General features: G+C 38.6%; 1 protein-coding gene across 2 annotated transcripts; it reads left to right on the forward strand.

Annotated features, from left to right (window-relative positions):
- YIPF6 (Yip1 domain family member 6) lies at positions 1-27,484 on the forward strand. 2 transcript variants are annotated; one of them, XM_039255636.1, is made up of 7 exons: positions 1-76; positions 13,158-13,286; positions 14,247-14,325; positions 17,703-17,745; positions 21,404-21,529; positions 22,157-22,314; positions 24,341-27,484. In XM_039255636.1, exons 1-7 carry the CDS (start codon positions 20-22, stop codon positions 24,457-24,459), a joined length of 711 nt encoding a protein of 236 aa, XP_039111567.1. In that variant the 5' UTR covers positions 1-19; the 3' UTR covers positions 24,460-27,484. The 2 variants fall into 2 exon arrangements, with proteins under 2 accessions (XP_039111567.1, XP_039111568.1); XM_039255637.1 differs by lacking the exon at positions 1-76 and adding an exon at positions 83-183.

The following is a 27,484-nucleotide window of genomic DNA, read 5'->3' on the forward strand; positions in this document are numbered from 1 at the left end:
CGGGAGAAGGAGGGCCAAGATGGCGAAAGCGGCAGAGTCTTCGGGAGAGCTGGGGACAGCGTCGCCCAGGCCCATGGTGAGCTTGTGTTCTGCGACGAACGGGACTGAGGGTGTGGCAGAGCGCCCTTAAGGAAGTCGGGTGACAGGCTCCTGGCCTGCGAAGGCCGGAACTCCTTTCTCCCGGTAGGCCTGCCCTGCACCCGATGCCAAAACCAGCCCCAACACTGCACCTGCTTTTTGGGCTCACCACTTTCCCCCTGCTCTCCTCGTTCCTTCAACGCCTTCTTGGGAAACTCCTTTTCACTTTGCTTTCCCATACTCTGAGGCAAAGTCCTCGTCCAGTACATTGTGTTAAATGCCGAGCTTTAGGTGATTTCTTCAGAATTTAGGTGTTCTGTTGTCCTTCATGTTATCAAAATCTGTCATTAGTTCTTGACGGAGTAGCAGCATTCTTGGATTAATGAGATTGCTTCCCATAGGACGTTATAACTTGATTATTGATTTGTTCAGTGACCCCAGTAGTTTTGGTTTCATCCCTGCCCTCCCGGTTGCAGCTCCTTGCAGTCCTCTTCATGATGCTGTCCTGCTCCTGTCATTACAGGCGATACGATTTCTGTTGCAAGTACAAGCCCAAAGCCTGGACAAGTATTTAGGATCAGAGGTGTTGGAGTTAAACGTACCTGGGCTGGAATCACCCACTCACTCTGCCTCTTTTGAGAGTTTGGGCAAATCATTTCATGGAGAGTGTTTTCTTCATCTGTATAATGGTTATAAAAATACATGCCTCAGGGAGCTTTTAGGAAAATGAAATGATATGATTTATGTAAAGTGCAGAACACAATCAGCGTCATGAACTAAGGAGTGTAATTGATTCAGTGTTCTGCTCTAAGATCCCTCTTCTAAACAGTGTTTAGTTCTATAGCAGTTGTTTAATCAATGGTACATCCTTTTCCTCTGTTTTAAATTGGCAACTTAGCAGAGGATTGAACTGGGAGTTCAATCAAGCACAAGAAATTGCTTCTAGTTCAGCTTACTTACTTATTACTTACTATTGCTTACTAGCATTATTTATTCATCTCTTCATTCATTCAACAGATATTTTTTGAGCATCTGTTGTGTTCCAGGCACTCCTTTAGGCACTGAGGATGCAGCAATGAAAGAGAGTGACTAGGTCCAAGTTCTTATGAAACAATTGTGACCTTGAGGAAATACTCTCAACCCCAGTTTCCTCATTTGGAAAATGAGGATAGTAACTCAACACAGAACTAATGAGAGTACCAATGAGGTAATATACACATAGCGCCTGGTGTGAGATAGTTACAGGTGTTTAGCTGTTTTTGGTTGCTGTTACACCTCTCTTTTATGAAGTTTTCCACAATTAAATTTAGTGGTTCTGGTCCTTCGTTGCTCAAAGTCTGATCCACTTCTATTCAGTAATGCTTATTGAACTCCCACAATGTGCAGTGCACTATGCTAACTGCTTTAGGAAATAGAGATGGCCTGCCTTTTTTGGTGCTTACAGTCTAATAAGACAAATGTGCAATGCTAAGATAAGATAGTAAATCAGAGAGAGTTACACGTAAAATATTAACAAGATTTAAAGGAAGATGCTATCATGTCTAGCTGGGGTGACAAAGCGAGCTACATTGTACAAGTTATATTTGAGAGGGCCTCAGTGGATGGGTAGGATTTGAAATTTCAGGTGACCATAAGAGCTGTCAGTGATTGAACACCTGCTATGTGCCAGGATTGTATTAGACATCTTCCACATACTTTCTAAATTTCACACCTAATTTCAGTTAGGTGGTTTTTAAACTGTGTTTTACTTGCAGATGAGAAGATGAGACTCAGAGAAGTTTGATGATTTCCCTAGGGTCTTAGAACCGGTTAGTGTCCAGGCCTGAAAGTTGAAGCTGGGTCTGCTTCTGAAGCCCAGATTATTTCCATTAATACTGCACAACCTCTCATGGGCAAATGTACAGAAGTGGGGAATTGTTAATGTCTTTAAAGGACAACAGATAGATCACTTTGGCTAAAGCACAGAGAAGTATTAGGAAGTAAGCCTTAAAAGTTAAGGCTACTGAGTTAGGAAGGCAGTATGGAACCGTGGTTAGGAATTTGTGTGCTGAGGTCAAATTGCCTAGATTTGATTTTAAGCTCTGTCATTTAACCTCTGTGCCTCAGTTTTCCCATGTAGAATGAAGATGCTCATAGGGGTGTTAGGTGAATTCAATGAGTTAATGTATGTAAGACACTTGGTAGAGTGTCTGGCACATAATAATCATGCAATAAGTGCTATTTCTTCTTATTGACTACTGAGCTTGGAGGTGTAATAGGCAATGAGGAGCCAGTGGAAATTTTTGAGAATGGAAGGACTTAAAATCATGACTTTGACAAAATAATAGAGGAAGGGTTACCATGAAGAATGTCTGGAATCTAGACTAGTGAAACCAGTAGTTCCAGGAACAAGTGATTGCTACCTGGACTATAGCAGTGGTGGGGGTCACGAAGATTTGAGAGAGGCAGGACCTTTGAGGGTTTGTAGTGCTAGGAAGAATGTGTCTTACATCAGTGTTTTTCAAACTTCAATGTGCATAGCAACCATCTGGGGAATCTTGTTAAATTGCAGATTCTGATTTGGTAAGTGTGAGATGAGACCTGACATTCTGTGTTTCTAACATTTTTCCAGGTGGTGGTGGTGGTGGTGGTGGAGGAGGAGGAGGAGGAGGAGGAGATGGTGGAGGTGGTGGTGGTGGTGGTGGAGGAGGAGGAGGAGGTGGTGGAGGTGGTGGAGGTGGTGGTGGTGCGCTGCTGCTGCTGCTGCTGCTGCTGCTGCTGCTGCTATTGCTATTGCTATGAGTCCCAATACCACATTTTGAAAAGCAAGGCTGTAGACAAATGGGGGGATAGTGATGCCCTGAACAGATATATGTAAGACAAGGATGAGGACCCTAAATGTTGATTAAATCACTTTTGGACATGTTTAGTTTGAGATATTGGCAAGCCATCCAATAGATATCCGGCAGGCAGTTTGTCTAAAACCTGGACGTCAGGACTCAGAAGAGGTCAGGATTAGAGGTGTTTATTTAGGAGTCATTTGTATAGAGTTGGAAAGACAGTCTTTGGTAATGCCTATCTATTGCTTGTCTGTTTGGGGAGCAGGAAAAAGAGCTATAATAATGGCTTTAGCCTGAGGTTCTTGGAAGCATGTTGATCCCAGGTAAAGGGGCTGGCTGGAGACCATGCCATTAGCTACCTCCTCCCCACTTCTTGGAGCCAAGCCTCTTGGACTCAGCTGGCTGCTGCTTGATGCTTCTCCACTTGTTGACTCTTTGCTCCAGGGTTTTGATCAATAGTATAACCTAGCTGGTCCCAGCTGCTTTCTTAAGGCTGCAATCCCTGCTTTTACTGTATGTTTTTGGCCCTGCCTCTACCTGATCCCCTCATTGACCCAAGCCAGGCAATGAAGAGTGCATGTGGGTTTCTGTGCACACATGTACATATATGTGCATGAACTCACCTGCACGAGAAGAGACATGGGATCCAAGTCACCTTCCATCCCCACTGAGAGGCTAGTCAGAGAGAAAGGTCCACTAGCTCTGAGGACCTGGAAGTCCTTTCTGTCTTATGTGGGGCTAGAATGCCACAGATCCTAGCTTAGCTTGCTGAACAATGTCTCTCATTCTCCTGAGAAGAGATATTGAGGAAATGTTGGGATAGGGAATAGGGTGGGAATCACATGGCACTTCAGTGACTGTAGTGACTTCCAAAACCACTTATCTGGAGTTAGGCCACAGGTTAAGGATACAGTCTTCTACAAGGCTACCCTTATTTCAGGCACCAGTTACAGGTTTGGATGTTCCTAGGACCACTCTAAATTCTGAACTACTGGCTTCAGAGGGGTTCCTGTGGTCCCCCTCAAACTCCATACTTCACTAGAATGATTCACAGAATTGAGGACATCACTATACTTAAAATTACAGTTTTATTATAGCAAAAGGATGCAATGAAAACCAGCGAAAGGGGGTGATATGTAGGATGAAGTCTGGAAGGGTCCCTAACACAAAGTTTTCTTGTCTTCTCCCTGTGGAATCAGGACCCTATTAACCCCCTGAGATGTCAGTGTGTGACAATATGCAGAATATTGCCAATCAGGGGAGTGCACTCATGTATCCAGAGTTTTTATTGGGGTTTCTTTATGTAGGCATGATTGACTGGATCATTGGCTCCTCCCCTCCCCACCCCAGAGGCCAGGTTTATATCACACACTCAAAGCTTCAACCCTCTAATCTTGTGTTTGGTCTTTCTGGAATGATTAGCCTCCATGCTGAGCCATCTCATTAGCAGAAACTGTTTAGGGAACTATCATGACTTATCTGTTAGCTAAACTGTTATGGCCCACCATGAATAACAAAAATACCACTCTCATTTGGGAAATTTCCAGGGTTTGGAGGAATGGGAGACAAAAGCTAACCAAATTCTTTATTATACAATGGTGACAAAACTACAATTGACTCCCTGGGAATCTTGAAGTAGAGCTAACATTTATCTAGACCCTGCTGTGAGCGTCCTACTTAAAGTGCTGTACATATAGTAGTACATTTCTTCCTCACAACAACCCTGTGATGATACTGTTATCTCAATTTAACAGATGAGGAAACTGAGGCACACAGAGTAAGGAACCTGCTCGGTGTCACATAGGTAGTAAATGATAAAGCTGGTATTTGAACCCAGGCTGTCTGGCTTCAGCAATTCTGCACTCTGCACTCTTAACCAATACTCTCCAAATCTGTATGTTGCGCATTGACCAACTATGTGCTAGGTGTAATGCTGGTGTTACCTAATTCTTAAAGCACTTTGTCTCCAAGTGAGAGCAGAGCTCAACTTGGCTTCAAAGCTCATTCCTTCTGTACTGCCTTGCCTTCCCTAGCCCTTGCAGGCAGTGAGAAAACTTAAAACAGCAGTTCTGGAGCTTGAAATGTCAGTGTCATAGTAGTGAGAGAATACAGCTTCAAAAGGGGTGGTTTACATGGTCAGTGCTGAAGAATATTCTGAGGGTGATAGGATCCTGTACTTCTTGATTATGAGCCATGTCAGTAAAGTTATGGGGAAGCCAGTGCCAAATGACAAAGGATTAAGGGAGTGGGTGAGTGCAGAGCAATTTAATCAGGGAAGAGGAGAGGAAGGAGAGTATGAGGGAATGGCAGAAACAAAGAAGTGATATATTTAAAAGTTCTATTACAGAAGCTTTCTTTTTTTTTTTTTTTTATTATTTTTTTTTTTATTTTTTTTTTTACAAATAGTTTATTGTCAAATTAGTTTCTACATAACACTCAGTGCTCATCCCCAAAGTGCCCTCCTTCATGCCCATCCCCCCCTCCCCCCCACATCCATCAGTCCTCAGTTTTTGTCAGCATTCAAGAGTCTCTCATGGTTTGCCTCTCTCCCTTTCCCCCACCATTTCCGCCCTTCTTCTCCCCCTTGGTCCTCCGTCAAGTTCCTCCTAATCCTCCTATACGTGCAAACATATGGTATTTGTCCTTCTCTGCCTGACTTATTTCGCTCAGCATAACACCCTCAAGGTCCATCCATGTTGCTACACATGGCCAGATTTCATTGTTTCTCATTGCCATGTAGTATTCCATGGTATAGATAAACCACATCTTCTTGATCCATTCATCCGTTGATGGACACTTAGGCTCTTTCCATGTTTTAGCTATTGTTGAGAGAGCTGCTATGAACATTGGGGTACATGTGCTCCTATGCCTCAGCATTTCTGTATCCCTTGGGCTATTACAGAAGCTTTCAATATGTAAACAAAGAGTGGTATAATGAACCGTATGCACTTATCAAAATTCTATTATTTCATCTTCCCTACCACATTTTTTTTAAATTTAATCTTTTTTAAATTTATTTTTTAAGTTCAAGTATAATTAACATACAGTGTTATAATAGTTTCAGGTATACAGCATAATGATTCAACCATTGTATACACACCTCAGTGCTCGTCACGATATGTGTACTTTTAATCCCTTTTATCTTTTTCACCCATCCCCTCAACCAACCTCTGGCAACCACAAATTTGTTCTCTGTATTTAAGAGTCTGTGTTTTTTTGTCTCTTTTTTTTTTGTTCATTTGTTTTTGTTTCCTAAATTCCATATATGAGTGAAATCATATGGTACTTGTCTTTCTCTGACTTATTTTACTTAGCATTACTTATCCTCAAGATCAATGCATGTTGTTGCAAATGGCAAGATTTCATTCTTTTTTTATAGCTGAATAATATTCCATTGTACATATATACCACATCTTCTTTATCCATTCATCAGTTGACGGACAGTTGGGTTGCTCCCATATCTTGCCTGTTGTCACCAGTGCTGCAATAAACACAGGGATACCTATATCTGTTCAAATTAGCGTTTTGGTTTTCATTGGGTAAATACCTAGTAGTGGAATTACTTGATCATATGGCAATTCTATTTTTAATTTTTTGAAGAACTTCTGTACTGTTTTCCACAGTGGCTGCACCAGCTTGCATTCCCACCAACAGTGCATGAGGGTTCCTTTTTCTTTGGAGTATGATTTTTAACCTTTTTACTTTTAACTAATTTTATACTTACAGAAAAGGTGCCACAGAGTTCCTATATGCCCCTCTCCTAGCCTCCTCTACTGTTACCAATGTATATAACCATAGTAAAATGATGAGAGCCAGTAAATTAACACTGGCATAATGCTGTTAACTAAATTACAGATCTTATTTGGATTTTATCAGTTTTCTACTAATGTCCTTTTTTGTTCCAGAGTCTTAATCAGGATCTCACATTGCATTGAGTTGTTATTTTTCCCTTGATTCCCTTGGATCTTTAATCCAAGGTATTTTGTTGTCTTTCATGATCTTTTTGAGTGTTTTAAAGCAAATCCTAGACATATCACTTTACCCGTAAATACTTAAGTATGTTTCTCTAACAGCTAAGGACATTTTCTTTGTTATCACAGTAACAAAACTAATAATTCCTCAATATCATCTAATCTCTGCTCATCATCTCACAGTTTTCTAAAAAGATGTGTTTTTAGGGGCGCCTGGGTGGCTTAGTTAAGCGTCCAACTTTCGCTTAGGTCATGATCTCACGGTTCTTGGGTTCGAGCCCCGCGTCAGGCTCTGTGCTGACTGCCAGCTCAGAGCCTGGAGCCTGTTTCAGTCTGTGTCTCCCTCTCTCTCTGACCCTCCCCTTCTCACGCTGTCTCTCTCTCTCTCTCTCCTAGAAATAAAAAAAAAAAAAAAAGATGTGTTTTTACAGTTTGTCCAAATGAGGATCCAAAGGTTAGCAAATTGCATTTGGTTAACGAGTCTCTTAAGTTTCTCTTATTATATAAATGTTCTTCTGTGTTTGTTATTTATTTGTTTAAATTCAGTTATTTGTCTTGTAGAATTCTCCACCTTCTGTATTTAGCTGATTGTATCCTCATACTATTTTTAGTGTGTTCTTATATCCATATATTTTATGTAAACTCTTAAGATATAGAGGCTTGATTATATTCAGGTTTATTTTGGCTGAAGGTGGGGCAAGAATAAAAAAGAACTTAGGTGGCCCCTAAAAATAGGAATGTTTGTTTTTTAACTATTTATTAAGTTTAAAAATATACAAAAGTACAATGGTAAAATCTACCTTCATGTACCCAACCTTCAATAATTATCAATTTATGGCCTATCTAGTCACTTCCCTTGTATACTATTTTGAAGCAAATCTCAGGCATCATTATATTAATAGATATTATATAACTCTAAATGAAAAGGATTGTTTTTAAAGAATATAACTATAATATCATTGGTACATCTAAAAAATTAGTAATCCCCTACTATAAAATATCCTGTCAGTATTCAAATGTCCAATTCTATCCTAAATGTCTTATTTTTTAAAAAAAGTTTAATGTTTTTTATTTATTTCTGAGAGAGAGAGAGAGACAGTGTGAACAGGGGAGGGTCAGAGAGAGAGAGGGAGACACAGAATCTGAAACAGCCTCCAGGCTCTGAGCTAGCTGTCAGCACAGAGCCCGACGTGGGGCTTGAACTCATGAACTGTGAGATCATGACCTGAACCGAAGTTGGACGCTTAACCAACTGAGCCACCGAGGTGCCCCTAAATGTCATATTTTTAGAATTTAAAATCTGGCCCACTACCTATTTTATTAATACGATTTTATTGGAATATAAGTCACACTTAATTGTTTGTGTATCATCTTGAACTGCTTTCATGCTATAACAGTAGAGTTGAATAGTTGCAACATGGCTCTCAAAGCCTAAAATATTTACTTTTGGGGCCCTTTACAGAAAAAGTTTGGTCACCCCCTGCTTTAGGGAATCATCTTTTAGAATAATCAAAAATAAGAAAAAATATTTTTTATATTTATCTTCATTTTAACCGCTTCTGCAGATCTTCTTTTCCTGTGTCAATCCAGGTTTCCTTCTGATATCATATTCCTGAAGGTATTTCCTTTTTTTTTTTTTTCAGGAGTAGAATTCAGTGATTCATCACTTACACACAACACCCAGTGCTCATCACAAGTGCCCTCCTTAATACCTATCACCTGCCTAGCCCATCTCCCACCCGCCTCCCTCCATCAACCCTCAGTTTGTTTTCTACCTTTAAGAGTCTCTCGGGGTGCCTGGATGGCTCAGTCGGTTAAGTGCCCAACTTCAGCTCAGGTCATGATCTCACGGTTCTTGAGTTCAATCAAGCCCTATGCTGGGCTCTGAGCTGACAGCTCAGAGCCTGGAGCCTGCTTCAGATTCTGTGTCTCCCTCTCTCTCTCTCCTCCGCTGCTCATATTCTGTCTCTCTCTGTCTCTCTCTCTCTCTCTGTCTCTCAAAAACAAATAAAACATTAAAATTTCTTTAAAAAGAGTCTCTCATGGTTTGCCTCTCTCTCTCTTTTTCCCTTTGCTCATTTGTATTGTTTCTTAAGTTCCACATATGAGTGAAATCATATGGTATTTGTCTTTATCTGACTACTTCTTTCACTTAGCGTAGTATACTCTAGCTCCATCCACATGGTTTCAAATGGCAAGATTTCATTCTTTTTGATGGCTGAATTATATTTCATTGTACATATATACCACATTCCTGAAGATCTTTCTTTAACATTTCTTGTAGTGCATGTCTCAATTTTTGCTTGTCTGAAAAAAGTCTTTATTTTGCCTTCGTTTTTGATAGCTGTTTTTGCTGGGTTTAGAATTCTGGGTTGACTTTTTTCAGCATTCTAAATGTCTATTTTTTTCTGGCTTGTGTAGTTTTGGGTGAGATGTCTGTTACTTATCTTTTTCCTCTGCATGCAGTGTCTTTTTTACTCTGGCTGGCTTCAGGATTTTTTTTAATTTTTGGTTTTTAGTAGTTTGAATTCAGTGTTCGGGTTTGTGGATTTGGGTTTTGTTTTGTCTTCAGGTATGTATCTTGAGTGGGGTTCTCTGGGATTGGATCTATCAGTTGATATCTTTTATTATTTTTGGAAAATGTTCAGCCATTTTTTTTCCAAATATTTCTTCAGACACCTTTTCTCTCTCTTGTTCTGGGATTCCAAGTATATCCATATTAAACCCAGAGCTCTTCGATGCTTGTTCTGTTTTGGGTTTTGTTTGTTTTTTACAGTTTTATTGAGATATAATTGGCATAGTAACACTGTATAAGTTTAAGGTATACAACAATGATTTCATTTTTTTTCCTTCTGTTTTTGGTTTAGTCTGGATAATTTGGACTGACCTATCACTGATTTCTATCTTTGGCTGTGTTGAGTCTATGGATAAAGCTGTTGAAGGCATTCTTCATCTGTTACTATGTTCATTTATTTCTGGCATTACCATTTGAATCTTTTTTTTTTTCAATATTGTTATTTATTTCTAGGAGAGAGAGAGAGAGAGACAGCGTGAGAAGGGGAGGGTCAGAGAGAGAGGGAGACACAGACTCTGAAATAGGCTCCAGGCTCTGAGCTGGCAGTCAGCACAGAGCCCGACGCGGGGCTCGAACCCACGAACAGAGAGATCATGACCTAAGCGAAAGTCGGACGCTTAACCAACTAAGCCACCCAGGCGCCCCTACCATTTGAATCTTAAGTTTCCATCTCTTTGCAGGAATTCACCATCATTTGTGCATATACCTTTTCTACTAGAGGCTTTAACATATTAATCATAGTCCTCTTAATTTTTTCTGATAATTCTAACATCTAAGTCATCTCAGAGTGGGTTGTTTTTTCATTGGGAGGGGGTATAATTTTTTGAATGCTGGCCATCATGTGTAGAGCAATGGAGACTGCCTGGAAGTAGTGCATCTTTTCTGCCAAGTTTTTACTGTGGGGATTAAGTCAGTCTAGTCAGGAGTTGAACTGTGTTTGGGTTTTATCCTTGCAATGGGAACCTTCAGTGTGTCACCAGCTTCAGATTCCTCTAATACTACATTGTGCTTAGGATGGGTGCTAGATCTTCCTGGTGTTCTTCTTAATGTCCCTTTGCCCTAGCATAAAATAGTGGGTCTCTTTCCAACCTCTATCCCCTTCCCTAGCAGTAGACTGCTCTTGGTTTTGATTCCATATTTGCTAGCCTGGGAGAGGGGGATTCTTTGCTGTTTTGGTCTAGCCTCAGCCTTAGGTAGTCCATGTATCTCTGTTTCTACCCCAGATGAAGGAGACTGTAGTGGTCTGGCTTCAGAATGTTTTCCTATCCCTCTCCCAGGAGTAGACACATTTGTTTTTTCCCTTTCCCCAACCACAGTGGCCTTCACCTGTGCCCTGGAGACAGCAGAGTTCCCCTAGTAGCTCTAAGACTCCTGTTCTGTAGGAGAGAATGGTCTGAGCAGGGCTCTTTGCTTTTCTCAGAATTGGCAGCTGCTCCCCTCCCCAACACCAAGACCCAGTGGAAGTCTGTGGTGTAGAGCCTGCATGTGGGTGTGAACTCCCCTTGTGTCTGATGCTTCCAGAGGCCCTGTACTCATATACTAGTCCATGCTTGGCCTTTGACGATTCCTTTTAAGTTTTAGCTGAATTCTTAGGCATCTGTGTAATGCCTTATATTTGCTACAAGGTACAATGTAGTGCTTATGTCCCATCTTTTCCTGGAATCACCTCTCCTTCCTTAGATTTTATTCAGGCTACTTGGTTGCCCTACAACCTCATCTGTCTGATGGGTTCAAGGAAAGTTATGATTTTGTAGTTTATCTGACTTTTCCTCATTGTTCTATTCAAGCAAATTACGGTTTTCTAAAGTCAATTGAAATAGTTGGCTCTCTGCCTGGTTGTGCATTTAATTCAAGATACAGTAGATTCATTTGTTTAATTTTTCTTTCAGTTTTAAGGACTTCTTTTAAATTTTCAAAAAAAATTTAATGTTTATTTATTTTTGAGAGAGAGAGAAAGAGACAGAGTGCAAGCAGGGGAGGCGCAGAGAAAAGGAGACACAGAATCTGAAGCAGGCTCCAGGCTCTGCTAAAGCTCAGAGCCCAGCATGGGGCTTGATTGAACTCATGAACTGTGAGATCATGACTTGAATCAAAGTCAGCTTAACCCACTGAGCCACTCAGGTGCCCTGGGCTTCTTTTAAATTTTAATTTTGTTTCATGATTATGTGAACTATTAATATGACTTCAAGTCCTGTATATAGAACAACTTGTATTTGCAGAAACCTATCTTCTCTATCTCCTCTACCTTATTCCCTCCTTTCCTTAATGGAAGTCGCTCTAAAAAAATCATATGACTTATTTCTTACATTATATATGACTTAAATCATACTGCATGATTTATTTCTTACACATTTCTTACATTTAGAAGGTAACATTCAGGTGTGAGTGTGTGTCCCTTTGTAGCCCCTCCATTCTCATCTGAATGGTAGCATATTATACAGACTTCTCCACATTGCTTTTTTTATTTAATACTCCAGAAATAGTTCTTTTTTTCCTCCCATAAATAGTTCTTTAGAAATATTCCCATTCCTTCTTACAGCGGCACAGTTATCCGTTATGTGGATACCATACTTTGTTCAACTAGCTATTGATGCCATTTATGTTATTCGCAGGTTTTTGCTTTGACAAGTAACAGTGTAATAAATAGCTTTGTGTATATGTCCTTTTGTGTTTTTGCTACTCTATCTTTAGACTCCTAAAAGTGACGTTGCTGTCAGTGGGTGATCCATATATAAATTTGCTAGGTATTGCCAGATTCATCTTCAGTAGAATGTAGTACTATTTTGCATCCCCACCACAAGTATGTGAATACTCTTTCCCCACAGTTTCACCTGCAGAGTATGTTGTCAAACTGTTGGATTTTTGCCAGTCTCAACAGGTAAACATTTTTATTACGAGTAGTTTTAATTTACATTTCTTATTAAAAGCATGTTTGAGAATTCATTTTTCAGAAGTTCTTTGAACAACTTTATTCTTCCTAAAATTTCAGTATACTGTCTTGTACTTCCTTTACCTGCAGCTGCTACCCTCTAAATATTTTGCCCATTGGGCCAAAAACCATGGGAGAAGGGACCACATTTGTTTTCTTAGGAACTTCAAGACTCCCGAGTTTTAGTTACAGTAATCAAATTTGGTAGATGAACAAAAGAGTTTAAAAGCTTCTAGTCTTGTAATTCACTCTGGAAATATTATTTGATCTGGTTTTCCAGATAACCTGTAAAAAGAGTATAGATCAAGATTTATTTTGCTATTTCCCTGTTCTTCTCGGTTTCCCTTTAGGCTTCACATAATGTTCCTTTCTAGCCAGCAGAGGCCACCAGAGCCTATCAGTGAGCAGAAAAGCTACAGAATTTGGCTGTGCAAAGATGTGATTGCTGAAAGGTCACTTTTAAATAGCTTTGCAATCTTGCTAGCTTGTGTGTGCCCTGTGAAGATTTCATGCGTGAAAGAAACCAAATAGTTGAGGGCAAGAAAGTGTCTGTGCCATTTACTTCATACTTTTTTCCCATAAAATGCCATCTCCTTCTTTAAAAGAAATAAGCATTTGAGAATTTTAGTTAACCACATTGTTTATTGTCTGGTAAACTAATACCTTGCTTTCAAAAGTGTATAAAGCCCTACAAAAAGACATAGTCCCTACTCACTAGGAAATGATGTCTTTGAAGAATGCTGCAGTTGAGTACAGGCTTTAATTTTTTTATCAACTCTTCTCAGTTTGCAGGCCTTTCTGATATATCCATCTCACAAGACATCCCCGTGGAAGGAGAAATCACCATTCCTATGAGAACTCACATTCGGGAATTTGATAGCTCCACGTTAAATGAATCTGTTCAGAATACAATTGTAAGTGAGACTAGTTGAGAGAACTTCTGTTCAGTATCATGGGACTAAATAACTAATAGCACTTTGTAATATTTCTTTTGTTTGGTTCACTGATTTTCAATATAGTTTATTGAAATTTAAGATTTTCCTTTAGAGAATAATTGGTACAGTCTTTTTGGAAAGCACTTTGGCTATCATCAGTGTTAAGAATCTTCAGATGTTCAAATATTTTTAAGCTGATAATTGTGCTCCACATAGAATATATGGGAAATTTTTAAAAAATATGTTTTTAAAATACAGAAAAATATTAATATACAAAAATGTTCATCCCAGCAGTCTTTATAGTAGGGAAAAATTGAACACCAGAGGGGATATCAGTTAAATAAATTATGTGGCAGAATACTGAACAGCCATTAAAAATGTATTTACAAAGCTCTGTTTAATGACATGAAGAAATTTCTAGGTGAAAAAATTAGGACAGAATTATCTCAACTGTATTTTGAAAGGTTATGTTTGTATTAGTATACTCTTCCTCAAATGTCTTGATTCTTAAAAATCTGACTTCCAGGCTTCATTTGCCAGTTAAATTGGGAAAGTTGGAAACATTGTGAATAATGTGGTAGCTAGGAAGCAGGCTAATTGGCCCTTGGGACTTCACCTGTTTTTTAGTAGTGCTATTATTACTTTAATTTCTTTAAGGTATTAGGACGGGTGTATTTCTCTTTTACAATGCTAAAACTCAAAATAGAACTGGTGGTTTTGGTAAAGAGTTAAATGTTAGCTTAAGGGGTTAATAAAAAGTTAATAGAAAAGCCTTCCTTCTGTGGTTTGTTTGTATTGTGAAGGAGTTAAACTGGAATTGTAGTTCTAAAATTCAATGAAGGACTTCCAGGAAATTAAAATAAATTTTAGCAAATTAAGTAAGGGGACTACTTAGCAACCTTGGTCATGACACTGTAACAAGCTGTTTATGTCTTTCAGATGCGTGATCTAAAAGCTGTTGGGAAAAAATTCATGCATGTTTTGTACCCAAGAAAAAGCAATACTCTTTTGAGAGATTGTAAGTATATGAGGTTTTGGAGAATTGGCTGTTTTCACTGTATCTTATCATAAGCGCTTTATACGGCTAAATTTCTGTAGTAAGAAAACTGGATGAAAAAATATATAAATGAATATGCACATAAAATTTTGGAAGAATTAAAAAACTCAAAATGGAATTTCAGAGATTTAAAGATTTTGCTTAATATATTGTCTTCATCAATAAAAATAGTCTATATATCCTTACCTGCTATAGTGGACACTGCAAAAAATATTTCTGGAAGTTGTAAACACATACGGACTTTGTTCAACCAAAGAGCTGACAGTCTCCAAGGGAAAGGCAAAATGTTTAAATATTAAGTGAGAATAACAGCTAACGCCCATTAAGGATTAACAAAATTATTAGTACCTTTATTGACATTTCTGTTTTCAGAAGTATTACTTAGTCTGATGACTGCATTTTTTTTGTTCAAGAGTTCTATCAAAACAGTGTTTGCAGTAAATATGCTCTTATTTAGAATTTATTTTTAAAATTGTTAGACCTTTTAGTGTTATTTTCATGGTACTCTTTATCAGGAAAATTGAATCAGTTGTGTGAGAATAGTAAAATGATTTTGTACATGAGTGTACCTTCTATTTTGGTGGCATTTCAGCTATAATGTAGGGATGTCAGATATGACAGCATATCTGGAGATATGGATGTAGTGTCATAATCTTTTTCAACATAGTACATTGTGGATTGGAGCTGACATGATTGGCTACTGCTGCTGTGTGGTGGAAAGAGCATGGATAGATCTGGGTTTGATTAGTGGTTCCATCCCTACCTGTGTGATCTTGGATAAGACAATTAACTTTTCTGAGGCTCAAGTTTCTTTCTCTTTTAAAGTGGAGTTAATAACACATACCTGCTGGTGAGGATTAGAGATCATGCATACCAGCCACCTTGCACAACATCTGACATTTAGTAGGCACTCCGTAAATGGTAGCTATTATTCTAATGCCTTGCCCTCCCCCTACACACACACACCTCTTTTTTAATCCTAACAACAACCTTATGAAGAGTTATGGCTCCTGTTTTATAGATGAAGAAAACGAGTCTCTGAGAAGGTGAGTGTTTGGTTAGGATGACACAGGCAGAATTAGAACCCAGTTTTCAAGTTCAGTGCCCTGTCCGTTCTACCACTGCTATCCCACATGTGAAGATACCCTTTCAATTGTTGCTGTGGCTCAGTTCAGAGCAAGGTTGCTTCAGTGACGATGCAGAACCAATGTGTTAACTTGCTGATTAGTGATGATTATTAGCTATGTCATATGTTAAGGTCTATTCCCAGACCTTGGGGGATACACAGATAGGCTGGCACAAAGTGTGAGTAAGTGATGGCCCAAGTTTGCACTTCTGCCCTGCCCTGTTAGCACAGTCCTTGGCAAAGTGGCAAGGAAAAAATTCACCACTTAAAAATAATCTTTAAAACTCTCACAATCCAATATCACTTTGCACCCATTAGGATGACCATTATGAAAGAAACAGAAAATAACAACTACTAGTGAGAATGTGGAGAAACTGGAACCATTGTGCATTGCTGGTGGGAATGTAAAATGGTACAGCTGCTATGCAAAACAGCATGGTGACGCCTCAGAAAATTAAGCATAGAATGACTATATGATCCAGCAAGTCCACTTCTGAGTATATACCCAAAAATTGAAAGCAGGAACTCAAACAGATATCTGTACACCCATGTTCATAGCAGCATCATTCACCTTAGCCAAAAGGTAGAAACAATTTCAAATGGCATCAACAGATGGATGGATGAACAAATTGTGGTATATACACCATGTCATATACCATGTACTAATGGAATATTGCTTAGTTTTGAAAAGGAGTGAAATTCTGACACAGGCTACAATGTGGATGAACCGAGAAGACATTGTGCTAAGTAAAATAAGCCAGTCACTGCAAGAGGGTGTATATTATATTTTTTAACTTATATTAGGTACCTAGAGTAATTGAATTGATAGAAAGGAAAATGATGATTGCTAGAGGCTAAGTGGGGAGATATTATTTCATGGGTTGGAGTTTTAGTTTGGGAAGATGAAAAAGTTCTGGAGATGGGTAATATGAAGGTTGTACAATGATGACTGTACTCTCAAAGCCTGTACACTTAGAGTGACTAAAATGGTAAATTTTGTGAGATATAGATCTATATATATATATAAAGATCTATATCTCACAAAATTTATATATAGATCTCTATATATATAGAGATCTATATATATAGAGATCTATATATATAGATATATCTGTGTATTCTACTAAAATAAAAGTTTTAAAATACAGTTATAGAATTTTATAAATTAAAAAACTTCAGTGTATTTTTTAAAAGCCAGTGTATTAAGTCAGTTGTACTTGAATTAACTTTTCAATTGATAAGTTCAAAAATTTAACAAGAACAACAATATTTTATGAGTGGGAGGATTATGATTTTTTAATATCTTCCTAACTTGCCACAGTGATGTCAAAATTACTTACATAATGTGAAAAATAAAACAACGTAAGTATGTACATATCCATACTTCTTTAAAGTTACGTACATATGAGGTTAAAGTTAGACATGGTATACGTATCTTTTTTCATATTTGTTGAGGAAGGTAACTTTGCTCTAAGGTGTAACTCAACTGTTGGCATATTAATTACCTAACAGCTATTAATTGAGAACCACTATGCTTAGAACGTTGGTAGAGCCTTTTATCCTTTTCAAAAAGCTTTCATGCTATTTGCTAAGGTTTAACCTTATAAAATCACCAATATTGGGTTGTTTTTTCACGTATAAGAACAGCAGTTCTATACTAGCTCAATGTAATGATTATAAAAGGGAAGCAATGTGGCAGAGTGGAAAGAACTTTGGAGTAGGAATCAGAAGACCTAGGTTGTGGTCCCACCTCCATACCTAATAAGTATTTATATAAACTCGAGCAAGTCACTTCTTAGCTTTAATTCTTCTTGAGGTGAGCCTGATTATACTTGCCTTGTCTCCTGTAGTCTCAGTTTGGTGGGATGAATTGAGTCTAGTGTTTCTGAGGGTGGGACACCTAAGTCTCTTGACTCCTGGCCCATTGGTCTTTATAGTATGCTGGAATGTGGCTTAGTAGATGGGAGAGGGGTGAGTTGTGGGATATGGATTTGTGGGATATAGGAACAGAATTTAAAGGATATATGAAGAAGGGCATACATAATCAGGGAGCAGGGAGGGCAGGTAGACAGGTAAGAGAGGTGGGAAGGCTTGGGCAGGGAGAGCCTTGATGTCAGAATTCCAAGAGTGGGAGAGGCAGATATTGGAATAAAGATAGAAAATACTACATGATTGTTTCTTAACAATCTTCTGTTTTTTGCTTGCGTTGTAGGGGACTTATGGGGCCCTTTGATCCTTTGTGTGACACTTGCATTGTAAGTACTTACATTTCCTTTCTTTTGTTATTTGAGATAGACTATACATTTTTGTGTGGAGTTTCAAAATTGAGGGAAATATTGAATATTTCAGTTACGACTTCTGTGACACATTATACTCCTTATGATTTAAATCTAAAAAGTCAAGTAGGTTTCCAGACCAAAGAGTGATAAAATTAAAGATGTGAAGATTATGCTCACTTGTTTACCAATTTCTTAGTCTGCTTTAGCCATTTCTGTTGAACAGATATTTGTTTACTCTCACGCACTCCTCATCATTAAACTAAGTGAATTAAATATATATAGGTTTAAGCAATGTTTCTTTGCAAACATAACTCTTTAAAAAAAATTTTTTAATGTTTGTTTATTTATTTATTTATTTATTTTAAATATTTTTATTTATTTCTAGGAGAGAGAGAGAGACAGCGTGAGCAGGGGAGGGTCAGAGAGAGAGGGTGTCACAGACTGAAACAGGCTCCAGGTTCTGAGCTGGCAGTCAGCACAGAGCCCGACGCGGGGCTCGAACCCACAAACCGCGAGATCATGACCTAAGCGAAAGTCGGACGCTTAACCAACTAAGCCACCCAGGCGCCCCAATGTTTATTTAGTTTTGAGAGAGAGAAACAGAGTGCAAGCAGGGGAGGGGCAGAGAGAGGGAGACACAGAATCTGAAGCAGGCTTCAGGCTCTAAGCTGTTAACACAGAGCCTGATGCGGGACTTGAACCCATGAACTGTGACATCATGACCTGAACTGAAGTCAGATGTTTAACTGACTGAGCCACCCCGGCGCCCCAAGCAAACATATTCTTTTTAAATCTTAATAATAATATGAATGAGGGGCGCCTGGGTGGCTTAGTCGGTTAAGCGTCCAACTTTCGCTTGGGTCATGATCTCGCGGTTCGTGGGTTCGAGCCCCGCATCGGGCTCTGTGCTGACTGCCAGCTCAGAGCCTGGAGCCGGTTTCAGTCTGTGACTCCCTCTCTCTCTGACCCTCCCCTGCTCACGCTGTCTCTCTCCTAGAAATAAATAAAATATTAAAAAAAAAAAAAAAAAAAAATAATATGAATGAGAATGACAATGAGAATAAATTAGAGAGATGAGTGGAACAGTTCAAAGCAAGATCAAGTTTCAAAGTGTTAGGTTTTCTATACACATAGCATGTAAAGGGAGAGGACAAAGGAAGAATGAAGTTCCATTGGAGAGGGGAATATAACCAACAGCAAGGAAAAAAAATACTGCATTAGGTTTCAGTTCTGGGTTCTTATCCTGACTGTGCTATCAGCAAAGTGATTTTGCGCTGCTTAGAACTAAAATGTGTATAATGATTTTTCCCAGTTTACAGAAAACTTTTAAATACCTTCTTTTATTTTACCCTCATAGCAAGAATTGTTTTTTTTGACAAACTTATGTTCAAAGAGATTTAGGACTGAACCAAGATCAAATAGTGGTAGACCTGGGATTCAACCTCAGGTTTCCTTGACTGCCCGTTCTCTACCTCTGTGATTATTATACCTCTCTTCCCACCTAACCCCTCTGAGTCTCCTCTTCCATATCTGTAAAAGGAAATGGCTGAGGATCCTTTACAGGCTTGACCTTTTATGATTCTATATTCAACTAGTTTCTTAATGGCTTTTCTATCTATTTTTTTTTAATTTTAAAGTTTATTTATTTTGAGAGAGATGGAGGGAGGGAAAGAGAGCGTGAGAGAGGGAGGGGCAGAGAGAGAGAGGGAGAGAGAGAATCCCAAGCAGGCTTCATGGGGCCCGATCCCACCAACTATGGGATCATGACCTGAGCTGAAACCAAGAGTCGGATGCTTAAATGACTGAACCACCCAGACTCTCATACCCATTTTTTAATGTAAATTGAACATTTGGTGATTTAGGTAATAACATATAGTGCCATTATGCCTTTAATAACCACATCAACAGCAATAACCCAGTGCCTTGATGGACAGGCTTATATTAGAATCTCTGAGCATGTACTTTTTTAGTTTTAAAAGGTTAACATTAGAGATTATGTAGTTTAACCGAATTTATTTGCAGAGAGGAAAACTGGAATCCCAAGACATCAAGTGATTTACTCTAGTTTATGTACCTAGTGACAGAACTAGGATCACTTTCTGGATCTGCCTTCGAGGCCAGTTGATGTTCTTCCATCATACCGTGCTGAAGCAATAGAGATTCCAGACAACAAGTGATGAGTGCCAGCATTCCTTGCATTGGATTGTGAGGACTGAGAATGGAGTATGTACAACTGTAGAATACAAAAGCCTGTATTGGCAAACACTGTACAAAGGGCAAGACTTACTATGTGACATCTCTATACTATGTAATGAAAAGAGCTTGTGAGCTTGGTGTTATTTATTATTTTTCTGAAAAAAAATGACACTGAATCCAGGTGTTCTAGTCCAAAGTTCAAAACAGTATACGTCTGTAAAATTCTTAGGCAAAGAGAGGGCATTTAAGTGACTGTTCAACTACTCCATTTTAAAGCAAAGTCTCTTAGTAATAATCTGTATGCTTTGATTTTTAAAAGTTCACAGCTAAATAGACTTATATAGACTGTTTCCAGTTTTGAATGTCAGAACGGAAGCCTTAACCCCAGGATTACATCCAAATGTGTCTAATGGCTAGAAAAGTAACCTAAATGTATTCATTGTGAATCGGTGACCTGAAGCCCCTTGTGAAGGGAGCTGCTGCTATGTCAACTGCTTCCAGTTGTTGCCATGTAGGAATGTAAGCCCAGTGTTAGACATTCTTCTGGTTTCTCAAGAAAATCCAGAAATACATATGTTTTTGAATGTTTACTTATTTTTTGAGAGATCAAGAGAGAGAGAGAGACAGACAAAGTGCAAGTGGGGGAGGGGCAGAGAGAGAGGGAGACAGAATCTGAAGCAGGCTCTAGGCTCTGAGCTGTCAGTGCACAGCCCAGTGTGGGGCCCAAACCCGCGAACCACGAGATCGTGACTTGAGCCGAAGTCAGAAGCTCAACTGACTGAGCCACCCAGATGCCCCAAGATATACATATTTTTACGTGAAACCTCCCAACTTTAATGTTTTTTTTTTGTTTTGTTTTGTTTTGTTTTCTGAGGGAGAGAGAGAGTGTGAGCAGGGGAGGGTCAGAGAAAGAGGGAGACACAGAATCCGAAACAGGCTCCAGGCTCTGAGCTAGTTGTCAGCACAGAGCCTGATGCGGGGCTTGAACCCATGAACCGTGAGATCATGACCTGAGCGGAAGTTGGACGCTTAACCAACTGAGCCACCCAGGTGCCCCAAAACCTCCCAACTTTAAAATACTGTCATCTTGGATTTAAACCCTTCTTAAGCCATGTATGGACTGACAACCTCATGTCTGTGAGCTACATTTGGCCCTTTAGTTTATAACATCTACTTAACCAAAACGGTCTTCAGTGATCGTCTAAACATCTTGACAAGGCCGTATGAGGCAGCACTTGTCATCCTGAGGCATTTGGAATTTGAAATAAGGGAGCCTTGCCAAATATGTCTGACATCTTCCTTTCGTACAACCTACATATTACGGAGCTCCAGGTGAGATTTCAGACAACTCTCTGATTCAAAGTTTGAGAACCCATGCCTTAACTTTATTGTTCTAAATAAAAGCTGAAGCATTTCTCATGCCATTTCCTTGTCACAGAATGCTTCAAAGAAGCTCTGTAGATAGTGAAAAGGATGGAGGGCCCCAGTTTGCAGAAGTCTTTGTCATTGTCTGGTTTGGTGCAGTTACCATCACCCTCAACTCAAAACTTCTTGGAGGAAACATGTGAGTATTATTAAAATGCACTTTTTCCCTTGGCAAGTAGCATCTCTTAGATTTTTAAGGAAGTCTGACTATTTTGTTTTTTGTTTTTTTTTTAAGAAAAATGTATATAAATGAGGGCTAAACAGAAAAGTCTCTTACAACCTCTGAACAGAGATAATTTAATTAACTTACCTTAAATTATCTACAGTCCTTTGATAAGCTTCAGATGTTCTTTCCAGCTCCTGAAATCATATGGAGAATTTTTTGTATTAGAATATTATGTCCGTTTTGTGTTAGAATATTATGTCCGTTTCCAGTCTTTAAACTGGAAAAAATTAAGAACCACAATCTTAGAGGTTCAGTGGGAGAAGGAAGTCTCTAGGAATTAGAGTAGATCATCTGGTATCCTAGATGATTGATTGACTCTTAAGGAGTGTGAGAGGAAAGGAAGAAGAGTATGGGGAGAGAAAAATGAAAGCATATGATTAATACAGAAGCCTATCCTCATAAAATCAATGTTAAAGTATAGGTATTATGTATTTGGAGGAAGATAACGATCCATGCTACATAGAAATCCATGTAAGAAACTATCTCATGATACAGATCAACTATATTTATGATCTTTATGGTTGTATATTATTTTTTTAGATCTTTTTTCCAGAGCCTCTGTGTGCTGGGTTACTGTATACTTCCCTTGACAGTGGCAATGCTGGTTTGCCGGTTGGTGCTTTTGGCTGAGCAAGGACCAGTAAACTTCATGGTCCGGCTTTTCGTGGTGATCCTGATGTTTGCCTGGTCTATAGTAGGTAAGACTCTATTTATCTCTATAGTAGCAAAACAGACAAGGACATGAGTTAAGAGATAAATACGAGATGAAGAGCAGTGTACCTCCTAAGGCATACATGAGTGATATGATTCTTGCCATTGTTGTTCATAGAACCCTCTTTTCTGAGTAGGCATTTGATGGGGATGGTGTCCACCTTATGCAGGTTGGGTATATTGAGTTCTGAGATGTGGACAGTCACATCCTTTTTTTAAAAAATTCTTAAATAATGGATAGGGTTGGGAATCGAGATTATACTAGACCTAGCTCAGTTCCTGGCATATAGGAGGCATAGGTGACTTGGGAAATGACTTGGGACTTTTCCTGTGAAATTCATCATAATAAAAATAGTAGCTAGCATTTATAGATTGCTTATTACAGACCAAGCACTGTGGTGAGTGCTTTGTTTATATGGTCTGACTTAACCCTCACAACAGCCCTAATAAAGAAAAACTATTAATATTACTCCCATTTTTACAGATGAGGAACAGGCACAGCGAGGTTAAGCAACATGCCCTAAGGCACATAACTAGTGAATGGGGGAATTAAGTTTCAAACCCAAGCAGATCTCACACCTCTTTAGAAATGTACTATACAACCTCCCAGTATAAGTTGTTAGGTATCATTATATAGTACTTTTCTGCTTCAGTAGAAAATTCTGCTAAAGATTAGGAAGAGCCCGCAAGGGGCAGTGAATGCTATATGCTCATTGGTTTTGCAGTCCTCAAATTTTTGTAAAATTCTACCTTCAACTAGAAGGTAACTTCTTATTTCAGGGGATAGACAGCCTGCTTCATATTTTTTTTTTTTTACTATATTCATTTTGAGAGAGAGAGAGAGAGAGAGAGAGAGAGAGAGCATGAGCGGGGGAGGGGCAGAGAGAGAAGGAGACACAGAATCTGAAGCAGGCTCCAGGCTCTGAGCTGTCAGCACAGAGTCCTGTGCGGGGCTCGAACCCACAAACCATGAAATCATGACCTGAGCTGAAGTTGGATGCTTAACCAACTTAGCCCCAGGTGCCCGAGACTGCTTCATATTTTTAAGTGCATTATCATATCTTTTCTCGGGACCATGGTTAAAATCCAAGAAGTAATCCAAAAGTAAGGTCCAAGAGTGCTAGAAGTGATACTACAGAGACTGTATATTAAGCTTGAGCACTTTACCCATGGGAGGACTCCTCATACCCTCACTTAGAGTCTGGTAAGTTTTCATAATTGTAATTCTAAATATCCAGTGTCCAGGCTCATAGCAGTTCAGAAAGTAGAATCTTAGAAGAAGGGAGAGAGGCTCCTATAAGCATTCCATTTTTTAATTCAGCAAGTATTTCTTAAGCACAAACTCTACATTAGGCATTGTATTAAGCATAGTCTCCATCCTCAGAGTTCCTAACTTAGTGGAACAGCTGGGCAGGTAAACATTTAAGGGCTATAGGTATCTCAGGTGGAAGATGGAAGTCTGTGCAGGGTATGGTGAGGACATAGAGGAGGTGCGTGGGCAGATCTGCTTGGGGTGGCAGGATAACAGATGGTTGTTCAGGAAAGATTTCCATGAAGGGTGGTCACTGATGAGTAAAAGGATCAATCTCCTTTTCTGGGTGGACAAGACGGATGGCATCATAACAGAGCTGATAACTTAAAAATAAGAACATTTACTCAGAAAGCAGAGCAGTATGAGGTCATTTACCATAGGAGCAACTAGCCTTAGACATCTTTGTAATAAGCCTACTCAGCATAGTCCAGTAACTTCTGAGAATAGGGTAGGAAACCCCTTGTAGAAAGGTTTTCACGTAAAGTGGTTGAAAACGTAATACTAGAAACAAGTAGCTCTCAACTGTCTGGGAAACTATGCTGCAGAATGCCTTTTTCTCTGAGAATATAAAATATAACTGAACTTATAGTATAATTGTTTGTTCTAGACTATGCCAAGCACATTCAAGTTTAGTAGTTGTTAGTGGTTGTGATAATCTTATTATATTAAAGATTCCATTTTGTTTCATTTGTTTTGTTTAGCCTCTACAGCTTTTCTTGCCGATAGCCAGCCTCCAAACCGCAAAGCCCTCGCCATTTATCCTGTTTTCTTGTTCTATTTTGTCATCAGTTGGATGATTCTCACCTTCACTCCTCAGTAAATTAGGAAATGGAAATTAAAAACCAGTGAATTGAAAGCTCATCTGAAGGATGCAATTCACCATGGAGCTTTGCCTCTGGCCCTCTTTTATCTAATTTTGGAGGTATTTGGTACGTGAGGAGATGAAAAGGGAGCTATAAAGCACCATCGCCACTTATGTGAGGAACTGATATTTGAAAGGTTGTCCTTTTCCTCTTAATGTCATTTCTTGAAAATACATAGTATAGACAGTATAGTGCTGCCTTAAGGCATGATAGGGTCACCATGGTCCATTTGAGTGACAACCAATGATTTGGGAAGCACATGGATACATCCTGCAAGTTAAGTGGAATTAGTAACTGTATTTTCAGTTTTGAGAGTACCAGTACAGGTGCAGCTCTTAAACAATTGCCTTATGACTATTAGAATATGCCTCTCTTTTCATAAAAAAAGAATGGATAGTCTATATCCATTTTTTAAATTTCTCTCTTAGTCTTAAAAAGGCAATGACAGACGTTGGGGAGGGGGTTCATAACTGGGTAGGAGAAAACTTGCATTAACCAGTATTCAGATTTTGACGGGGGAAAATGCTACCCTTGTTGCTTTTTTAAAAAGCAAAGGACAGCTAAAGAATTGACTTCTTTAGTTTTTCCATATAATCACCTTTCTGCCATGCTTAATAGCACTTCAGTGATACTCTAGTTTTTAATCTTACCCCCCCAGCTCTGAATATGCAAGCTGTTCACAGTTACCATGTAATTTTCCTTTGATTAAAGCTCTCAGTGGACCAATGCTTGAACTTATCCAGGTGGAAGACCTCAAAAATTTAGATTGGTCGTTCCATCATGCATATTATTATATGGGCACTTTTTTCTTAACAGTAGAATGAGGTAGTTTGGATACAGCATAACTCTAAAGAATTATTCTGTGTAGTCTGGCCTCTAACTAGAAACTAAAGCCAAATCAGAAGCCTGCATTTAACCATGTGAACATAGAGAGATTTTAGTGTTCTGCTGGCTGGTTCACAGAACAGCTAGATGCTTAGAGCATGACATAGGATGAATTGGGTTTACAGCTGCCACCTTTTCATAGTGGGCTTAGCAGTGTTTTCATTAGATGGTGCTTCTCGGGTTGGGGAATAGCAATGTATTTTCTTAGTTTTAGACTATTTGTAAAGCTAATTAGCTCTTCTTTAGACAAGTACTTTTTCTGCACATGTGCACCTGCTTGTATTCTCAGCTATTTATACATACAAGTGTGAAGGATTTTCAGGGAGCAGAGTGTCTGGAAATGCTGATTTCTAAGCTAAACTCGGTTCCTTTATGGTAATATGAGCTACTGCCTTCTATAAATTGCACATTGAAGAACTCTTAATAGACAAAAGATTAGGAGTCAGGCAGACAACATCCATTGTATATACAGTTAATTATAAAAATAGGAATTTATTCCACATTTTTTCTTTATCACGGAATTGAAATATTTATTCATTTTGTATCTAAAGACTACACATAGATATGTAATTTTAAAAACATATTTTCTCCGTTCTCAGCTTAACCAAGAACAATACTAGGACAAATGTGTTCTTGGAGTGATATTAAATTACAGAGCATTACAAAGTTGGTCCCCTCTGTCCCAGCCTTTTTTTGGTTATATCTTTATTTCAGTTTCCCCTCTAAATTTTAAAATAAACCCTGTGCGCACAAAGCTAATGTTACATTCTTGAAGTGGTAAAGAAAGTATTTTGAAACTGGTTCCGATTGGTCCAAAAGTATTTCCATTGTCTGAAATTTTCTAACATCTTACCAAAACATCTCTCTTCCAAAGTGATTTCATACTCTGTCCCAATGGTTATAAAGCAAAATTAAAGAAATAATCATATTTCTCAAAAGGGAATTGTCTACTGAATTTTACTCAGGCTAAATATTTTGGTCAGAAATTTTTAAGGCCACAACTGGAGTAGGGGTTGTGTGTGCAGGGAGAGGGGTTATACATATTACGTGTTAAGGCAGCTTGTTCTGTGTATTAACCTGTTGGTCTTTGGTGACTTGAAGAATGGCTTTATTTTATTTAAATAAAGGTGGGTAAAATGGAGATTATCTTTCTGAAAATGGTCAGTTTTATGGCATAAATTATATTTTCTTAATATATGCACAAAAAAGTGCATTGCTTTCTGTGGCAGAAGACATGATTATCTTGAAGTTGTAACCCTCAACACAGCTTTCCCTGATTTGCTGCAAAGGCACATGGCTAATTATAGAAAGAAAGACTATAAGAGAAGGGGATTTTTAATAAAGGAAACCCTGTTCCAGGAATTGAGAAGTGTCATACTTTAGATGAAACTCAAGTGTGTGAGCCTCATTACCAAATGTGGTGCATCATTGTCGGAATGTGGTGCATCATTACTGTTGTGGCTTATCATTTGCTGCTCCTGCTTCTGAGATTGAACCTCCACTGTCATTCTTTAGCAATAGGAAAGGTAAAGACTGGATTTAATTGCTGTTCAGATCATAAAAACTCAACTGATGCAAACATATTTGAATGTGCCGTGTAGTCATAAATGTCAACCATACCTTTAGTTGTCAAGTCTTTTGCCTCTTAAGAGGCTTATTACATGAATTCAGTTGGATCTTTTTATTGTGATGGGGTTTTTCTTTTGTTGGACAAGGTGGTCCTTTCACAGAGCATGGGACTAATAAGCATTTAACTGTTTACTATATTTGTCTTTTTATAAAGTATCCCCCAGATGTGATAAGATGGTTAGCAAGCCTGTATTTGAAGATTTAATTGTGTACTTCTTATAATCTAACTACTTACTGTACCTGGACTTTCTGTTTATTCCTGGAGATTAAAATGAAAATCTCCTGTCATTTCAAATCTTTGTGTAACATCAAGTCATTGAAATTTATTTAAATGCTATCATGATATGATCAGACGACATCCATTGCATGCAGCTGTTTTATTCCAGAGTAAAATACTGACATTGTTATTCTTTATTAGATTGTTAATTTTTGAGACAATATGGATAGAAATAAATGTGTGAATGTTAA

The sequence above is a fragment of the Hyaena hyaena genome, unplaced genomic scaffold (assembly GCF_003009895.1).
Source record: "Hyaena hyaena isolate Hyena2069 unplaced genomic scaffold, ASM300989v1 scaffold_536, whole genome shotgun sequence".
Lineage (NCBI taxonomy): Eukaryota > Metazoa > Chordata > Mammalia > Carnivora > Hyaenidae > Hyaena > Hyaena hyaena.

Coding starts and splice junctions, on each gene's coding strand:
- YIPF6 (XM_039255636.1), top strand. CDS start 20: ATGGCGAAAGCGGCAGAGTCTTCGGGAGAGCTGGGGACAGCGTCGCCC. Junction 77..13,157: donor CAGCGTCGCCCAGGCCCATG/GTGAGCTTGTGT, acceptor AACTCTTCTCAG/TTTGCAGGCCTTTCTGATAT. Junction 21,530..22,156: donor AAACTTCTTGGAGGAAACAT/GTGAGTATTATT, acceptor TTATTTTTTTAG/ATCTTTTTTCCAGAGCCTCT.